A 13,715-nucleotide genomic window follows, 5' to 3' on the forward strand; every position below is an offset into this window, starting at 1 on the left:
TTAAAGTAATATAACTGTAGCTTAACTTATAGATATTTCTAGCAAAAAGTCAGGAATTGTACTGGCAAAATTCTGACTCGATAGCTTCTATTTTTCGGGCTCTACGACGCCTCAGAGCCTCTCTAAGATACTCCAAAACCCCAAAAACTTCAGAAAATGGGATCTATAGAGAGAGGGAGGTTTGGTAGTGATGTGTGATGAATAAATGAGGCAAAATCATCTATTTATAGGCTAAATAGGGGCATCTCAAGTTGTGAGACATGCTTCTCACGTCTTGAGCATGTGTAGGCACCAAGGCTTCACTTCTGGTGCTGACACGTGGCGCTAGACGCAGGTAAAACTATAAATCTTTAAAAACTCATAACTTTCACATATGAGCTCCGTTTTTGACGTTTTTTTTATATCCATTCATAGGTATTTCCGAGTACTTCACCTTTTCTTTCGACCCCATTGACTAATTCTCAACCGATCTTAAGTTTAACAGCCTAAGAAGAGTACACTGCTAATGACCGTGTAAAATTCATAACTTCTACATACGGACTCCGTTTTCGAATGTATTTTTATCCTTGAACTCCTACTAATGAGATCTTCAATTCTCATTTAGATCTTTTTGGCTAAAAATTGACCGATCGAAAATTCAATTTCTGATTGTATACTGTTACACTGAATCTTAGAAAAATCATAACTTCTTCAAATGAAGTCAGATTTGGACGTTCTCTATATGTACGCTATCGGTTTAACATTTACTACGACTTTTGTTTAAATCGTTAAGGATAAAATGTAATTTGCAAAAATTTACTTTTTACGATACGTGGAGCCATGCCGGTTTAATCGCGAAACTTCAACGGGTCATAACTTCTTCGTTATAAATTGGATTTCAATGCTCTTTATATGTACGGAATCCTTGTGACATATACTATAACTTTGATTAATATTATTTATCCTAAATAATCTTCTATCAAAAAGACAATTTTGATGCTTATTATCTCTTAATTGACTAACCCGAATCTGTAGGTGTTACATTCTCACCTTGTTGGCAACCTTCTGGAGGTAAAAAGCTCCTAGCTTGATTATCTTTTCTTATGGATCTAATTATTTCTCCATTCAGGGCATTTGTGGTCCCAACCTTTGTGATTCTTGAGCATGGCATGGTGTTAACCAAATAAGTCATCCTTTCAGACCCAATGAGGGGTCTAGAGTCATAAAAATGAGATCATGATGCTTAGTTCTTCCCCATGCATGCTCTAGAAGGTCTTTAGGTGTTAAAGAAGTTAAGTTTGTTAGTATTAAGCACTTAATGGGCATGCAAAGTCATAAAGTTGGAAACTTTATGACTCTTAGTGGTATTTTGGCCTTGGGTCAACCGCCCGATCTCGGTCAAGGCTTGTGTACGCCCAACGTAGGAGCTGAGTATGCCTCGCGTACTCAGCTGAGTTACCCAGTTAACTCGTTGACCTTAACCTTCGACCAGAGTTTTGACCAAGTTAGACCTAGGGGTATTTTGAGAAATTAATTGAGATTAGGTCCTTGGTTTTGGTTAGGTGGTTGCTGAGCCGATTTTTCGGAACATAGATTTATTCAGCTTGCATTCCGACTGAGAGGTGAGATTTCCTCACTGTATTTGTGGGTCGAAGGCACCAATGCCAGCCCATCATACTATGTATCCTGCTATAGGATGTTGCTATGCTTAGTAATCTGTTAAGATCTGCATGTTTATCTGTTTGCTGGTATATGTTTATCTGTTATGCATATGTTGACATAGTATGGTTGGGTTGAGGTTGTAATGCTTTGTGTGGTAACCAACAAACCCGAGAGCAATCCATACATAAGCTGTGGGCCCCGAGGGTAATCCAGACTTATGTTGTGGGCTCGGGAGCAATCCAGATAGGAGTTGAGGGCCCGATAGGCTTGCCAGACTCATATTGTTGGCTCATGGGTAATCTAGTCTTTTAGATGTGGACCTAATATATGTTGTTATATGTATGCATGTGTTGATACTTTGGGGGAACTCACTAAGCTTTGACTTACAGTTTTAGTTTATTGTTTAAGGTACTTCTGAGGATCGTGGGAAAGCAAAGGAGTGATCATGCACATCTTCCTGTTTTATGTCACTAGGTCTTGGGAACACTCTGATTTTGAAATAATGACTCCTTTTGTAACCAATGTTGGTTAATGGTTGATTTTGAAAATTTTAAATTTCTTTAAATCTTGGAGTGTTGCAACCACACTATTACATAATTAGAGATTTTACATTAACCTAACTTGCCCTACTACATAACTATAAACCAAATGAAGATGAAAACCAGAACAATACCAAACAAAATCACCCTAACCATGAATATACCAGTCTCCTTTTTGTCAATCACCTCAAGGTTCGTTAATTTCTTTTGCAGACCCATGTTCTCCTTCTCCAGTTCCATATTCTTCTTGGAAATGATCATATTATCCTTGAACAAATCCATATCTTTGGGTTTTCACCACATTTACACACTACGTTTTTATATCTTGAAGTTGAGGAAGAAGAAGAAGATCTATATGATCGATCACACTCAAAAGAGAAAGAAGAAGAATAGGATCACAAGTTTTGAAGTAGAAGAATGAAATGTTCGTAGACTTCTTTTCCATGTCATCTATTTAAAGCCACGTCATTCATGTCACTGGTTGCTTAAGGTTAATCGGTTACAAACATTAAAACAATAAGGGGAATTGTCAGAAAAATCCCAACATTTTCGGAAAAGTTTCATTTTAATCCTCCCCAAAAAAAAAATGAACAGAAAAGTCACGATTATTTCATTTTGGCTCAAACTAACAAAAAAATTATTTTTTTCTTTTAACAGAAAATGAGATATTATCATGTAAAATCAAATAATCGGGACTTTTTTGTTCAAAAAAAAGGGATTAAAGAGAAATTTTTTCAAAAATATTAGGACTTTTCTGACAATTTCCCAAACAATAAAGGTCAGAAAAAATAATGGTTAAATTGTACAAAAAAATAATATAAGAGTTTTTTTAAGCATAGACGTATAATATATAAGGTTTTTCTATGGTTTTCTCTATCTTATATGTATGGCAATGCAACGTGATATGCTATACTGGTTTCTCACTCCTATTCGACAACCAAAATGCGTAAAAATCCGCAACAAAAACATGTAAAAATCTGCAACAAAGCGTGAACTCAATTACTTGTTTTCTACTAATAGATAAGGTCAAGAAGTTAACAATAAAATACATTACAAAAATACGCTTTGAAATCATTATACGATGTTAAAATCTTCGATCTCCAATGTTTTAAAACACAATTTTTGAGTTGACCCGGTGTTTCAAGGGTCAACATGTACAACCCGGTGTTTCACGGATCATCTCCTACTTTCTCTCAATTACATAACTTTCTTTGTTCTCACTTCCACGTTTTTTCCTAAAAATCTGCAAACAAATACAATGAAAATAAGATGAAAAAAGGATACTGTTTACTCATATTATGAAAATGTCATTTGGTGGTGAATTGTTAGCGAACAGCCGCACATGGTAAAAAGAATATCCATAAAATAAAATGAAAAAAAGGATTATGATATGACTTATGAGATCTAATCGTATGTGTGGTGTTTTTATATTATATATCCCTTTTAATTTTCTATTGTTTTTGTTTCCGAACATGCATGATTGCATGATATACATTATTGACTCTTATTCCATGATACACAATCCAAGTTTCTATTTTATCCGAGTAAAGTATTAAAAGATAATAATAATACTAAAAAATTATATAAAACCAGTCATCAATTTATAAACGACACTAATATGTCCACAGGTTCAAAATGGAAAAAGTAAAAAAGATAACCGTTTTGTCAACCTAGATTTTGGGTCAATTTTATCATAAATATGTAAAAATTCATTATATATTTTCACCAGGTCGTGGGTCAACCGACCGGTTTGATCCAGGTTTTAAAACATTTGTTATATCAAATATAACACAAGATATAATGTTATATCAATGGAAAAGGAGACTTGACGTAGATGGTTGCTATACGGTTGGGATACTAGGAAAGTTAATCGATAAAAAATCTTTTCCAAGTCAGATACTACCACCCATGCTATGGCACATGGATGCACCGATCAATGTGAACTTCTTTATTTGGAGAGCACCACAAAATAAAATCCCTTCTATGATGGCTCTAAGATCACAGGGTGTGGAGCTTGAATCGACATGCTGTGGTGCTTGCTTTGCTAGTGACGAATGTGCCGATCACATTCTAGTAACATGTCTGTATGCGAGTGCAATAAAAGACAAAATATTTGATTGGAGCACCAAACATTTCACAATGTCAGGGATCTAATATGTTTTGCTACAAGCTGGGGTCGGTGCTCAAAACAGAAAAAAAGGCTCACGATGATATGCTACGAGCTTATATGGAACCTATGGAAATATAGAAATGACCGGACTTTTAATATGATATATATATCAGTAGCTTTTGCGGAGTTGAGCAGATAAAATCCTTGGTGTATCTCTGGATCAAATGCAGAGGAAAAAACGGTTTATGTGAATGGATCGTGTGGTCATCAACTCCTTTCCATTTTTCTTAGTTTTCCTTTGTATTTTTCTTTAATTACCACTACTATATTTATGTCTTTTGTTTCTTTTTATGCTCCCTTCTAGTTTCTTACTAGTTGGGGTTCATTTTAATATACTTTTGCCATTTCTAAAAAAAAATATATAATGTTATAATATTCATTAACCTCTAGTTTAATGTTAAAGTTTCATTTACAAACCAGTTAGATTTTGAAATTATACATTCTTAGTTTATTATTAATTTGTACAATAATAGTATATATAAAATATTTGTTACTCGTGATGTCTTTTAACAAATTAAGTTGATGCTAATTTATTGTGTAGATTAAATATAATTTTTATATTTTTATTTTCTAATAGTATAATTTATAAAGTTATTTTAATAAACATTTATTTTGTGAAAATTAGACATTGTTTGACGTGCTAACTGCAAAGTAGTTTCTTGATAAGTTTTTTTAATCAAAAAACTACTAAGTTATCTTTGTTGTCTTACCAAATAATTTAGATTATTTGTGTCAAAAAATGGTTTTTTAAAAAAAAAAAACTAAAACCAATAAAAATTATAATAGTAAATAAAAAAAATATAAAATCACTATTTTTCATTTAGGATTTATTTAAACATATAAAAACTTTAAATCTTATAAAGAATACTTGCAAATGTCGAGAAGTACATAAAATAATTAGTAACAAGCATCGAAATATATTACACCACCCAAAGTTAGAAGTTTATAGTTACACAACATGTAGAAATTACATATACTAAAGTTTTTAAACCAACAACTAGACCAAAAAAAAGTCACAGATTTATTTCAACAACATTTAAGTAAAGAAGAAACAAACACTATCATTTATTTCAATAACATTTAAGTAAAGATGAAACAAACACATCGATCTCTTAGTGTTTGTTCATTTTTTTAACATGCATTAAGGCTATGAACATCTCATAACAACTCTCAAAACATTGCACACTATGAAATGCAAGGTGAGAAAGGTTAGAGACAACCTCAACACAATAAGCCAAGGATGAGTTGCCAAAGACAACCAGATAAATATTTCAAATATTTCATCTGGTTGTAAAGATATGAGGTCCCGATATGCTGATATACATACAACACATCAGGACCTCATCTCTGACATTAGACTGTAAAATTGCAGCGACCATCACCACCACCAGTCGCTGCAACCCATTTGCCATGCATGCCAAAACTATGTCTGGGAGCTGTGTTCCCGGACATCATTTCTGAAAAAGAGACCACCGAAAGGTTTCCAATCGGAAGACTTTTAACGTCTCCCGTTGAGAACATGTTATTTGGTTCACGATGAGAAGTGAAGTTGTGATGATTGGACATGAAAATTGCATAATTAGGAGACTTTAAAAGGTTTTTGTCTTTTTCTTGATTTGTATTTTGATCTTTGCAGTTGTTTTCCTTTTTGGTGTTCAAGAAACGACCCCCGTTTCCTCTTGGTCGACGCATTGCATGGAGATGACGTGAGTGGTGCATATATGGCTACACATAAAAAACGATTAAAAAATCAATAATTTTTTTTAGCTTTCATGGTGAATATTGAATAATACTAATACTATAAGCCACTAAATTTATAATAAAAGTTATAGGTGAGTGACTAAGCTAGAAAAACGTACTAAAGTGGATTAAATTACCCATAAGTTTTGACTAAATCGGAACTATACATACATGGGTTTGTATTACAATGCTAAAAACTTAATATCGTTGCATAAAATTGAAGATACATAAAAACGCGATTTTTGAAATTTATAACGTTAATAAATAAATAATATATATATATATATATATATATATATATATATATATATATATATATATATATATATATATATATTTCATTTTTTCCATTTACTAGTGTTACTTTATAAATAATGTTTCATATAACTTATAAATTATTATGAATTAAAATAATTATAAATTAGGGAAAACTGCAATAAAGTCCCTATATATTGGCCTCATAATCGATTTAGTCCTTATATATTTTTTTTATTCAATTAAGTCCCAAATACCGGTAATCGTATTCAATTTAACCCTTTGACCCGGTCAACAGGTCATCCAACTTTCAAAAATTACATTTTTGGCCCAAATTTCAAACTTTATTACAAAGTTGGTCCAAAATTTACACTTTTGGCCCAGATTTTAATTTTTTTTTATAAATTTGGTCCAAAATATACCCTTTTTGCCCGAATTTTAAATTTTTATTATGAATTCATCATAACTTTAGTTTTTTTACAACTTTTTTTCTCAAAAAATTGTTTCTAATATGTTTTTTCTTTATAAACTCATATTTATACAAGAAAAAACATATTTTCACATAAAAATCTTATTTTTTCTATATAAAAACTTTTTTTAAAATGTTTTTTGTATATAAAATATCTAGTTATAAAAATAAGTTCGGATTATTTGTGTGATATCTCTTAAAAAACCAATTAAGAAATTAAAAGTAACCCTAAATTATAAAAACAAGTTTGGATTATTTGTTCTTTAATCACATTTATATGAAAGTTTAAACTAGTTACATTATATATGAAAGTTTAATATATATATATATATATATATATATATATATATATATATATATATATATATATATATAATATAATATAATATAATATAATATAATATAATAATATTATATTTTATTCGTAAGAATTTTTTTAGGGAAAAAGTTAAAATCATAACTTTGATATATTTTTTATAACTTTTTAATAAATATATTATCTAAATAAAACATATCCATTCATGACACGTGTCCGATCTAGGTTGTGATTTTTTATTGCTAATCAACCTCTTCTTACTTGGATTATTTATAATCTTGTATTTCCTTTCTTTTTTAATGTCTGTTATATGGAATATCAGTTGCAATTTATTATCGATAAATATGTTTTTAGGGGAGTGAGAAATGACCAAAAATACAATAGCAACATAAATATATAAAATATTATAACTATCAATAACACAATAGAATACTTTAACTAAAGTTCTAGAGAATTTACTTTTCAGGTCTTTGAGTAATTTTTTTTTAACCAAACTCATGTGTAAATTCTTTAGAACTTTAGTTGAAGTATTATATTGTGTTATTGATAGTTATAATATTTTATATATTTATGTTGCTATTGTATTTTTGGTCATTTCTCACTCCCCTATAAACATGTTTATCGATAATAAATTGCAACCGATATTTCATATAACATACATTAAATAATAAAGGAAATACAAGATTATAAATAATCTAAATAAGAAAAGGTTGATTGACAATAAAAAATCAAAACCTAGATCGGACACGTGCCATGAATTGATATGTTTTATTTAGATAATATATTTATTAAAAAGTTATAAAAAAAATATATCAAAGTTATGATTTTAACTTTTTTCTTAAAAAAACTCTTACGAATAAAATATAATATTATTATATTATATAAATTTTAAACTTTCATATATAATGTAACTAGTTTAAACTTTCATATAAATGTGATTAAAGAACAAATAATTCAAACTTGTTTTTATAATTTAGGGTTACTTTTAGTTTCTTAATTGATTTTTAAGAGATATCACACAAATAGTCCAAACCTATTTTTATAACTAGATGTTTTATATACAAAAAAACCTTTTAACAAAAGTTTTTATGTAGAAAAAATAAGATTTTTATGTGAAAATATCTTTTTTTTGTATAAATATGAGTTTATAAAGAAAAAACATATGAGAAACAAATTTTTGAGAAAAAAAGTTGTAAAAAAAACTAAAGTTAGGATGAATTCATAATAAAATTTTAAAATTTGGACAAAAAGGATAAAATTTGGACCAAATTTGTAAAAAAAATTAAAATCTGGGCCAAAAGTGTAAATTTGGACCAAATTTGTAATAAATTTTGAAATCTGGACCAAAAATGTAATTTTTGAAAGTTGGATGACATGTTGACCGGGTCAAAGGGTTAAATTGAATACGATTACCGGTATTTGGGACTTAATTGAATAAGAAAAATACATAAGGACTAAATCGATTATGAGGCCAATATATAGAGACTTTATTGCAGTTTTTCCTATAAATTAATTAATAATGTTTTTCAAAAAAAAAAATTTCGGATTAAATTTGGACCTGGACCGGGCTTCTTTTACATTAGTTCCACACCTTATAAATAATTACATATTTTTTGTAAACTAACTTTTGTGATTTGGAAATATCTTAGGTCTTAAATTTGGTAAAAAAATGATCCATCAACTAATTATATTGGAAAAGAGTAAATTACAAATTTGGTCCTTATTTTTTTATTCATAATTGCTATGAATTTTAAAATTGTGTCAATATTGTCTTTATGTTTGTACTTATTCTTCGATATGGTGTATGACCAAATTACAAATTTGGTCCCTATTTTCTTAACTCATAATTGCTATGAATTTTAAAATTGTGCCAATATTATATTTTAAGTTTATAATTCGATTTTGAGTATATCATAAAGACTGTATCTGCAATGAGATGCAAACATAAAGGTCGACAATGAAACAATTTTAAAATCTGTATTGAATTTGTAATTTTGAGTAGAACATAACGACAAAGTTTGTAATTTATTCTTGATTATGTCAATATTTTTATGCAAATATTTATAAAAAAAAATCAACATACCTTACGATTTTTCAAAACTTTATTTGCCATTTCTGCCTTAGCACGTGATCTTCTACGTCTTATTATTCCATGATATTGCTTTGCATTCACAAAAACCGGTTCATCATCATTGCTCAAGTTTAAAGGCAACATTATTCGACCCTAAATCATTATCGAAAAGATAATACTTAAAAGGTTATTTTAATATGTCAATATAAATAAAAAAATTATGAATCAGATTCCTAAGTAAGCACATTCATCCAAATAGAATAAACATAAAAGTGATTTGTTCTTTTAACCCATGATATTTAATAAAATTTTGATGTATTACCTAAAAACGTTGTTTTCTTTTGTGTTTTGTGGTTAAATTGCAAGAAATAAAAATGTAATTTTATTGATTAGTTCAATTTAACATCTTATTTTATTTTTTCTTTGTATTGAAATATTGTATTTTGAAATCCTTCCTAAATATATTAACATCATCCAAGACACAATTGGATATTTTTTTAACATATAATCTCTAATAAAAAATGGAAAGTATAATTTATAACTTGATAGAATTTTCAAAATACACATCTTATTAAAAAAATTAATTAAAAGTACAATGTTGCAATAAAAGTACTATGGTGTACAAAGTATATTGGTGTTTCTTGTGTTTAGTCTTTTTCTTTATGCCTTATTTTATGATGTGCTATTTTGATACGAAAATAATTGTTGTTTTCCTAAATTAATATATGGAAACAAAATGTATACAAATTGAACAAATTAAGTACACACCGCGATTTGATGTCCATAAGTTGACAACACTCCATAACATTGATCTCTATACTTTCCGCAAAGCTATATCACCATTTCATCACACGAGAGAAAATATATAATAAGATAGTAATAAAAATCAAAATTATCAAAAAGAATAACATTTAAACCGTATTTATTACACTAAACATGAGACAACAAAAATTTGTATTTTTTTGTCTCATTAATATTAGTCTTAAACTCTCAATATCATTTCCAGTTAAACACAACCTCAATATAAAATTATATGTCATGTCTCGTGTAACAAATTCGTTTTTATTTCATTAATATCCGTCTTAATATCATTTCCAGTCAGTACTATTTTATCATGTCATGTCCTTATAAAACTGTCGTCATTCTGTCATGTCATATCCTCTGTAATAAAGTCAATACTATTTTGTTATGTCATGTCCTTATAAAACTGTTGTCATTCTGTCATGTCATGTGTAACAAAGTCAGTGTTATTTTGTCATGTCATGTCGGTATAAAACTATGGTCATTCTATCATGTCATGTTCTGTGGAACAAAATCAGTACTATTTTGTCATGTCATGTTTTTATAAAACTGTCGTTATTTTGCCATATCATTATTTTGTCATGTCATGTATGCTCTCTGTAACAAATTATAAAATCATACCATGGTAGGTTGACCAAATCTAAGATAGTCCGAAGGAACAGATTCCATTGAAAAAGATGTCTGAATTTTCGTTGGTTTTTGGTTGTTCGATGAATTGTTGCACTCATCAGAATCCGATGCCGATTGATCAAGTTTTCCACCAACATTTCCTGTTGCAATTCAACACAATCTTCAATATAAACTCGAAGACACATTTTACTTTTCTGATTAAACCGATTTGTTTATAAATCCATAAAACCTTTAGGATCTAACAGAGGAACAGATCGATGAACACAAAGAACTGAAAAACATACCAGTGAATATATTGAATCGAGTTGTATCCCTTTTGTCGAACACTTGGTCTGCATCATGATCATGATCTGATCGTTTAGGTGTGAATTTTGATCCGAAAGCAGTGTGGTTGTGAATTGATGAAGGCTTCGCTTTCATGGATTCTTCAAGAGACGATCCAGTCACAAGTCCACTCCACCAAGGAACTGAACTCATCGGAATCAAACCTTCATGTTCTTTGTAATCAACAGAATCCATTGTCATAACTATAACTCAATTACCCAGATCAAATTGAATCAATTTCCAACACCATATAATTGTTTCCTGCAAACTTACGTATGAAGATCATTAGATTATCGAGAAAAGGATTCTAAACAGAACTAGCTCAATTCGAGTGCATATAATATGCTTATATTGAAATTCACTATTAACCCACATCGCAAATTAACAAAAAACTTAAACGAAGATTGGAAGAACATTCTGTAAAGTGTAAAACCCATGAAAATTAACAAAAACCCATGTCGATTTGCTAATTTAGAGAGCAAAAATTGGGTTGAAGGTAAGTGAACATGAGATAGCAGAGTGAAGGGAGTGAATATTCCGAGACAATAACAAGGAGAGAGAGAGAGATTAAGAAGGGGGAATCGTACCAATTGAGAAGAGAGAGAGAGAGAGAGTGAAAGAATTCAAAATCCAATTATGAAAATGGAGAAAGAGAATTCCCAATTGACAGGTGCCGTGTTGATACAGTTTGAAGATCTTGAAGAGGTATGGGAGATTGATGAAAGTGAAACAGGAAAGAGACCAATGAGTGAAAACAGGAACCAATTGGGTTGGGTGCCTCTAGTGACCAATAACTTATTGCTTTTATGGATTTTTGCTATTTTGCCTTTTCTTCTTTTGTTTATTAATATTTATAAAAAGATAAACACAAAAATTATTCTTTAAAATTTCAATAATTTTGTATTAAATGATTTATTCTTATACAATCTCATCTTAAGTATTATGCAACAACTAAATGAGATATATACTTTAGACCATTAGGTAGATAAAATAAATGATTAACCTTATGCAAAAATAGCTTAATTTATATTATAGTAAAAACTTTTGGTGTTGCAAAGGAATAAACACTTAATGAATCGTTTTTAGATCGTTTGACGGAAAGTTGGGGTGAAAGTTTGATTATGTAATAAAGGAACAAACATGAATATTATTTTTTGTTAGTTTAATTAAACGAACGAACACGTACAATGCATTTGTTTATGTTCGATTATAATATTACATTAGATATATAATATTAAACAACTTGTGAGAATGAAATGAAAGTTTTTTTTTTTAAGAGTGCTTTAACTTTTGCAACTTCTATATTTACTAAAAATATCAAAGGTTTATAATCGATATCATAATTATTTATATTCAACTTTTAATGTATTTCATTTGAAGGTTTATGTTCATTTATGTTTGTTGCATGTTAATTATGTTTATTTATGTTTATTGGTCGTTTATGTCATTTTATGTTTGTGATATTAGTTTGACATATTAACCAACATAAACAAAGGAACATGAACATAGTTCTTTGTTACACGAAATTAATGAGGAAATTTGTCCCTTTATCTATTAGCTATCATTCATTTGTGTGGTTAAACTTAAATGAACGGACATAAACAACCTTTTAATCATGTATGTGTGGTTCGTTTGCAACCCTAAACATTTTTATAATGCAAATGCTAATATTTACTTTTTTCTACAAATACATTATCGCAGGAACCGATCATGGGGACACAATTTCAACAAATCATTACCTTTTTTAATCTTTCACATATCTTGATTAATTTCTTTTCTTCTATATCAAATATATATTTCAAATATTGCTTAACTGTAAGAAAAACCAATTAATGCTAAGGGTGTGCGGAAGTGTAAAAAAAAATTGTTTACAGAACGAAAATGATTTTCTAGGAATTCAAGAGAATTTGATGGTTTTGGTGAGTCTTATTAAAGTAGAGAGGATGTGGAAAAATTTCTAGTTTGATTTTGATTGCAACACAACTAGAGGTGTAAGTGAGCCGAGCTACTCGCGAGCGACTCGTTAAAAGCTCGACTCGAGATCGAATTAAACGAGCCCGAGCCGAGCTCAAGCCCAAATATGAGGCTCGTTTATTAAACGAGCTCGAGCCGAACTTCAGCTAGTGGGCTCGCGAGCCTAAAAGAGCCTAAACGAGCCTATATATATATATATATATATATATATATATATATATATATATATATATATATATATATATATATATATATATATATATATGTGTGTGTGTGTGTGTGTGAGAGAGAGAGAGAGAGTGTGTGTGTGTGTATATATATATATATATATATATATATATATATATATATATATATATATATATATATATATATATATATATATATATATATATATATAGGCTCGTTTAGGCTCGCGAGCTCACTAAATTGTTCACGAGCCGAGCTCGTGCTTCTTCAAAATTAAACGAGCCGAGCTCGAGCTTGGTTAGTCTCGGGTTCGGCTCGGCTCGTTTACACCCTAAACACAACTATTGATCATTTAGGTGAAATCTTGTAAGTATGGGATCCAGTTGTGTTTGCCAAATCTTGTATCATGTACTAAGATAATTTTTGTGTTTGTTGGAGGTAAATGGATAAATAAACCTTCTACTTTTTTAATTATATATATATATATATATATATATATATATATATATATATATATATATATATATATATATATATATGCACCTTAGGATGTAGTCGAAAAAAGAAGCTTGTCGAATGGAGTGTTTTCTTTTGTT

General features: G+C 29.4%; 1 protein-coding gene across 4 annotated transcripts; it reads right to left on the minus strand.

Annotated features, from left to right (window-relative positions):
- Positions 1-5,247: 5,247 nt before the first annotated feature.
- LOC145086796 (nuclear transcription factor Y subunit A-2-like) lies at positions 5,248-11,731 on the minus strand. 4 transcript variants are annotated; one of them, XM_079024634.1, is made up of 6 exons: positions 11,544-11,731; positions 10,917-11,217; positions 10,624-10,772; positions 9,970-10,032; positions 9,214-9,354; positions 5,248-6,075 (listed from the first exon to the last, which is right to left on the minus strand). In XM_079024634.1, the coding sequence occupies exons 2-6, from the start codon at positions 11,155-11,157 to the stop codon at positions 5,704-5,706; spliced, it is 966 nt and encodes a 321-aa protein (XP_078880760.1). In that variant the 5' UTR covers positions 11,158-11,217; positions 11,544-11,731; the 3' UTR covers positions 5,248-5,703. The 4 variants fall into 4 exon arrangements, with proteins under 4 accessions (XP_078880760.1, XP_078880761.1, XP_078880762.1 ...); XM_079024635.1 differs by having other exon boundaries at positions 10,917-11,224; XM_079024636.1 differs by lacking the exon at positions 11,544-11,731 and adding an exon at positions 11,330-11,535.
- Between the last annotated feature and the right edge of the window lie 1,984 nt (positions 11,732-13,715).

Source organism: Lactuca serriola, chromosome 2, assembly GCF_051521515.1.
Source record: "Lactuca serriola cultivar US96UC23 chromosome 2, Lser_US96UC23_V15, whole genome shotgun sequence".
Taxonomy (NCBI): domain Eukaryota; kingdom Viridiplantae; phylum Streptophyta; class Magnoliopsida; order Asterales; family Asteraceae; genus Lactuca; species Lactuca serriola.

What these genes read in the sequence shown, in the direction of transcription:
- LOC145086796 (XM_079024634.1), bottom strand. Translation starts at nt 11,157, where the DNA reads ATGACAATGGATTCTGTTGATTACAAAGAACATGAAGGTTTGATTCCG. An exon ending in GATTTGGTCAACCTACCATG is followed by an intron (nt 10,033 to 10,623) that starts GTATGATTTTAT and finishes ATGGTGATATAG; the next exon opens with CTTTGCGGAAAGTATAGAGA. An exon ending in AAGTTTTGAAAAATCGTAAG is followed by an intron (nt 6,076 to 9,213) that starts GTATGTTGATTT and finishes TTTTATGTGTAG; the next exon opens with CCATATATGCACCACTCACG.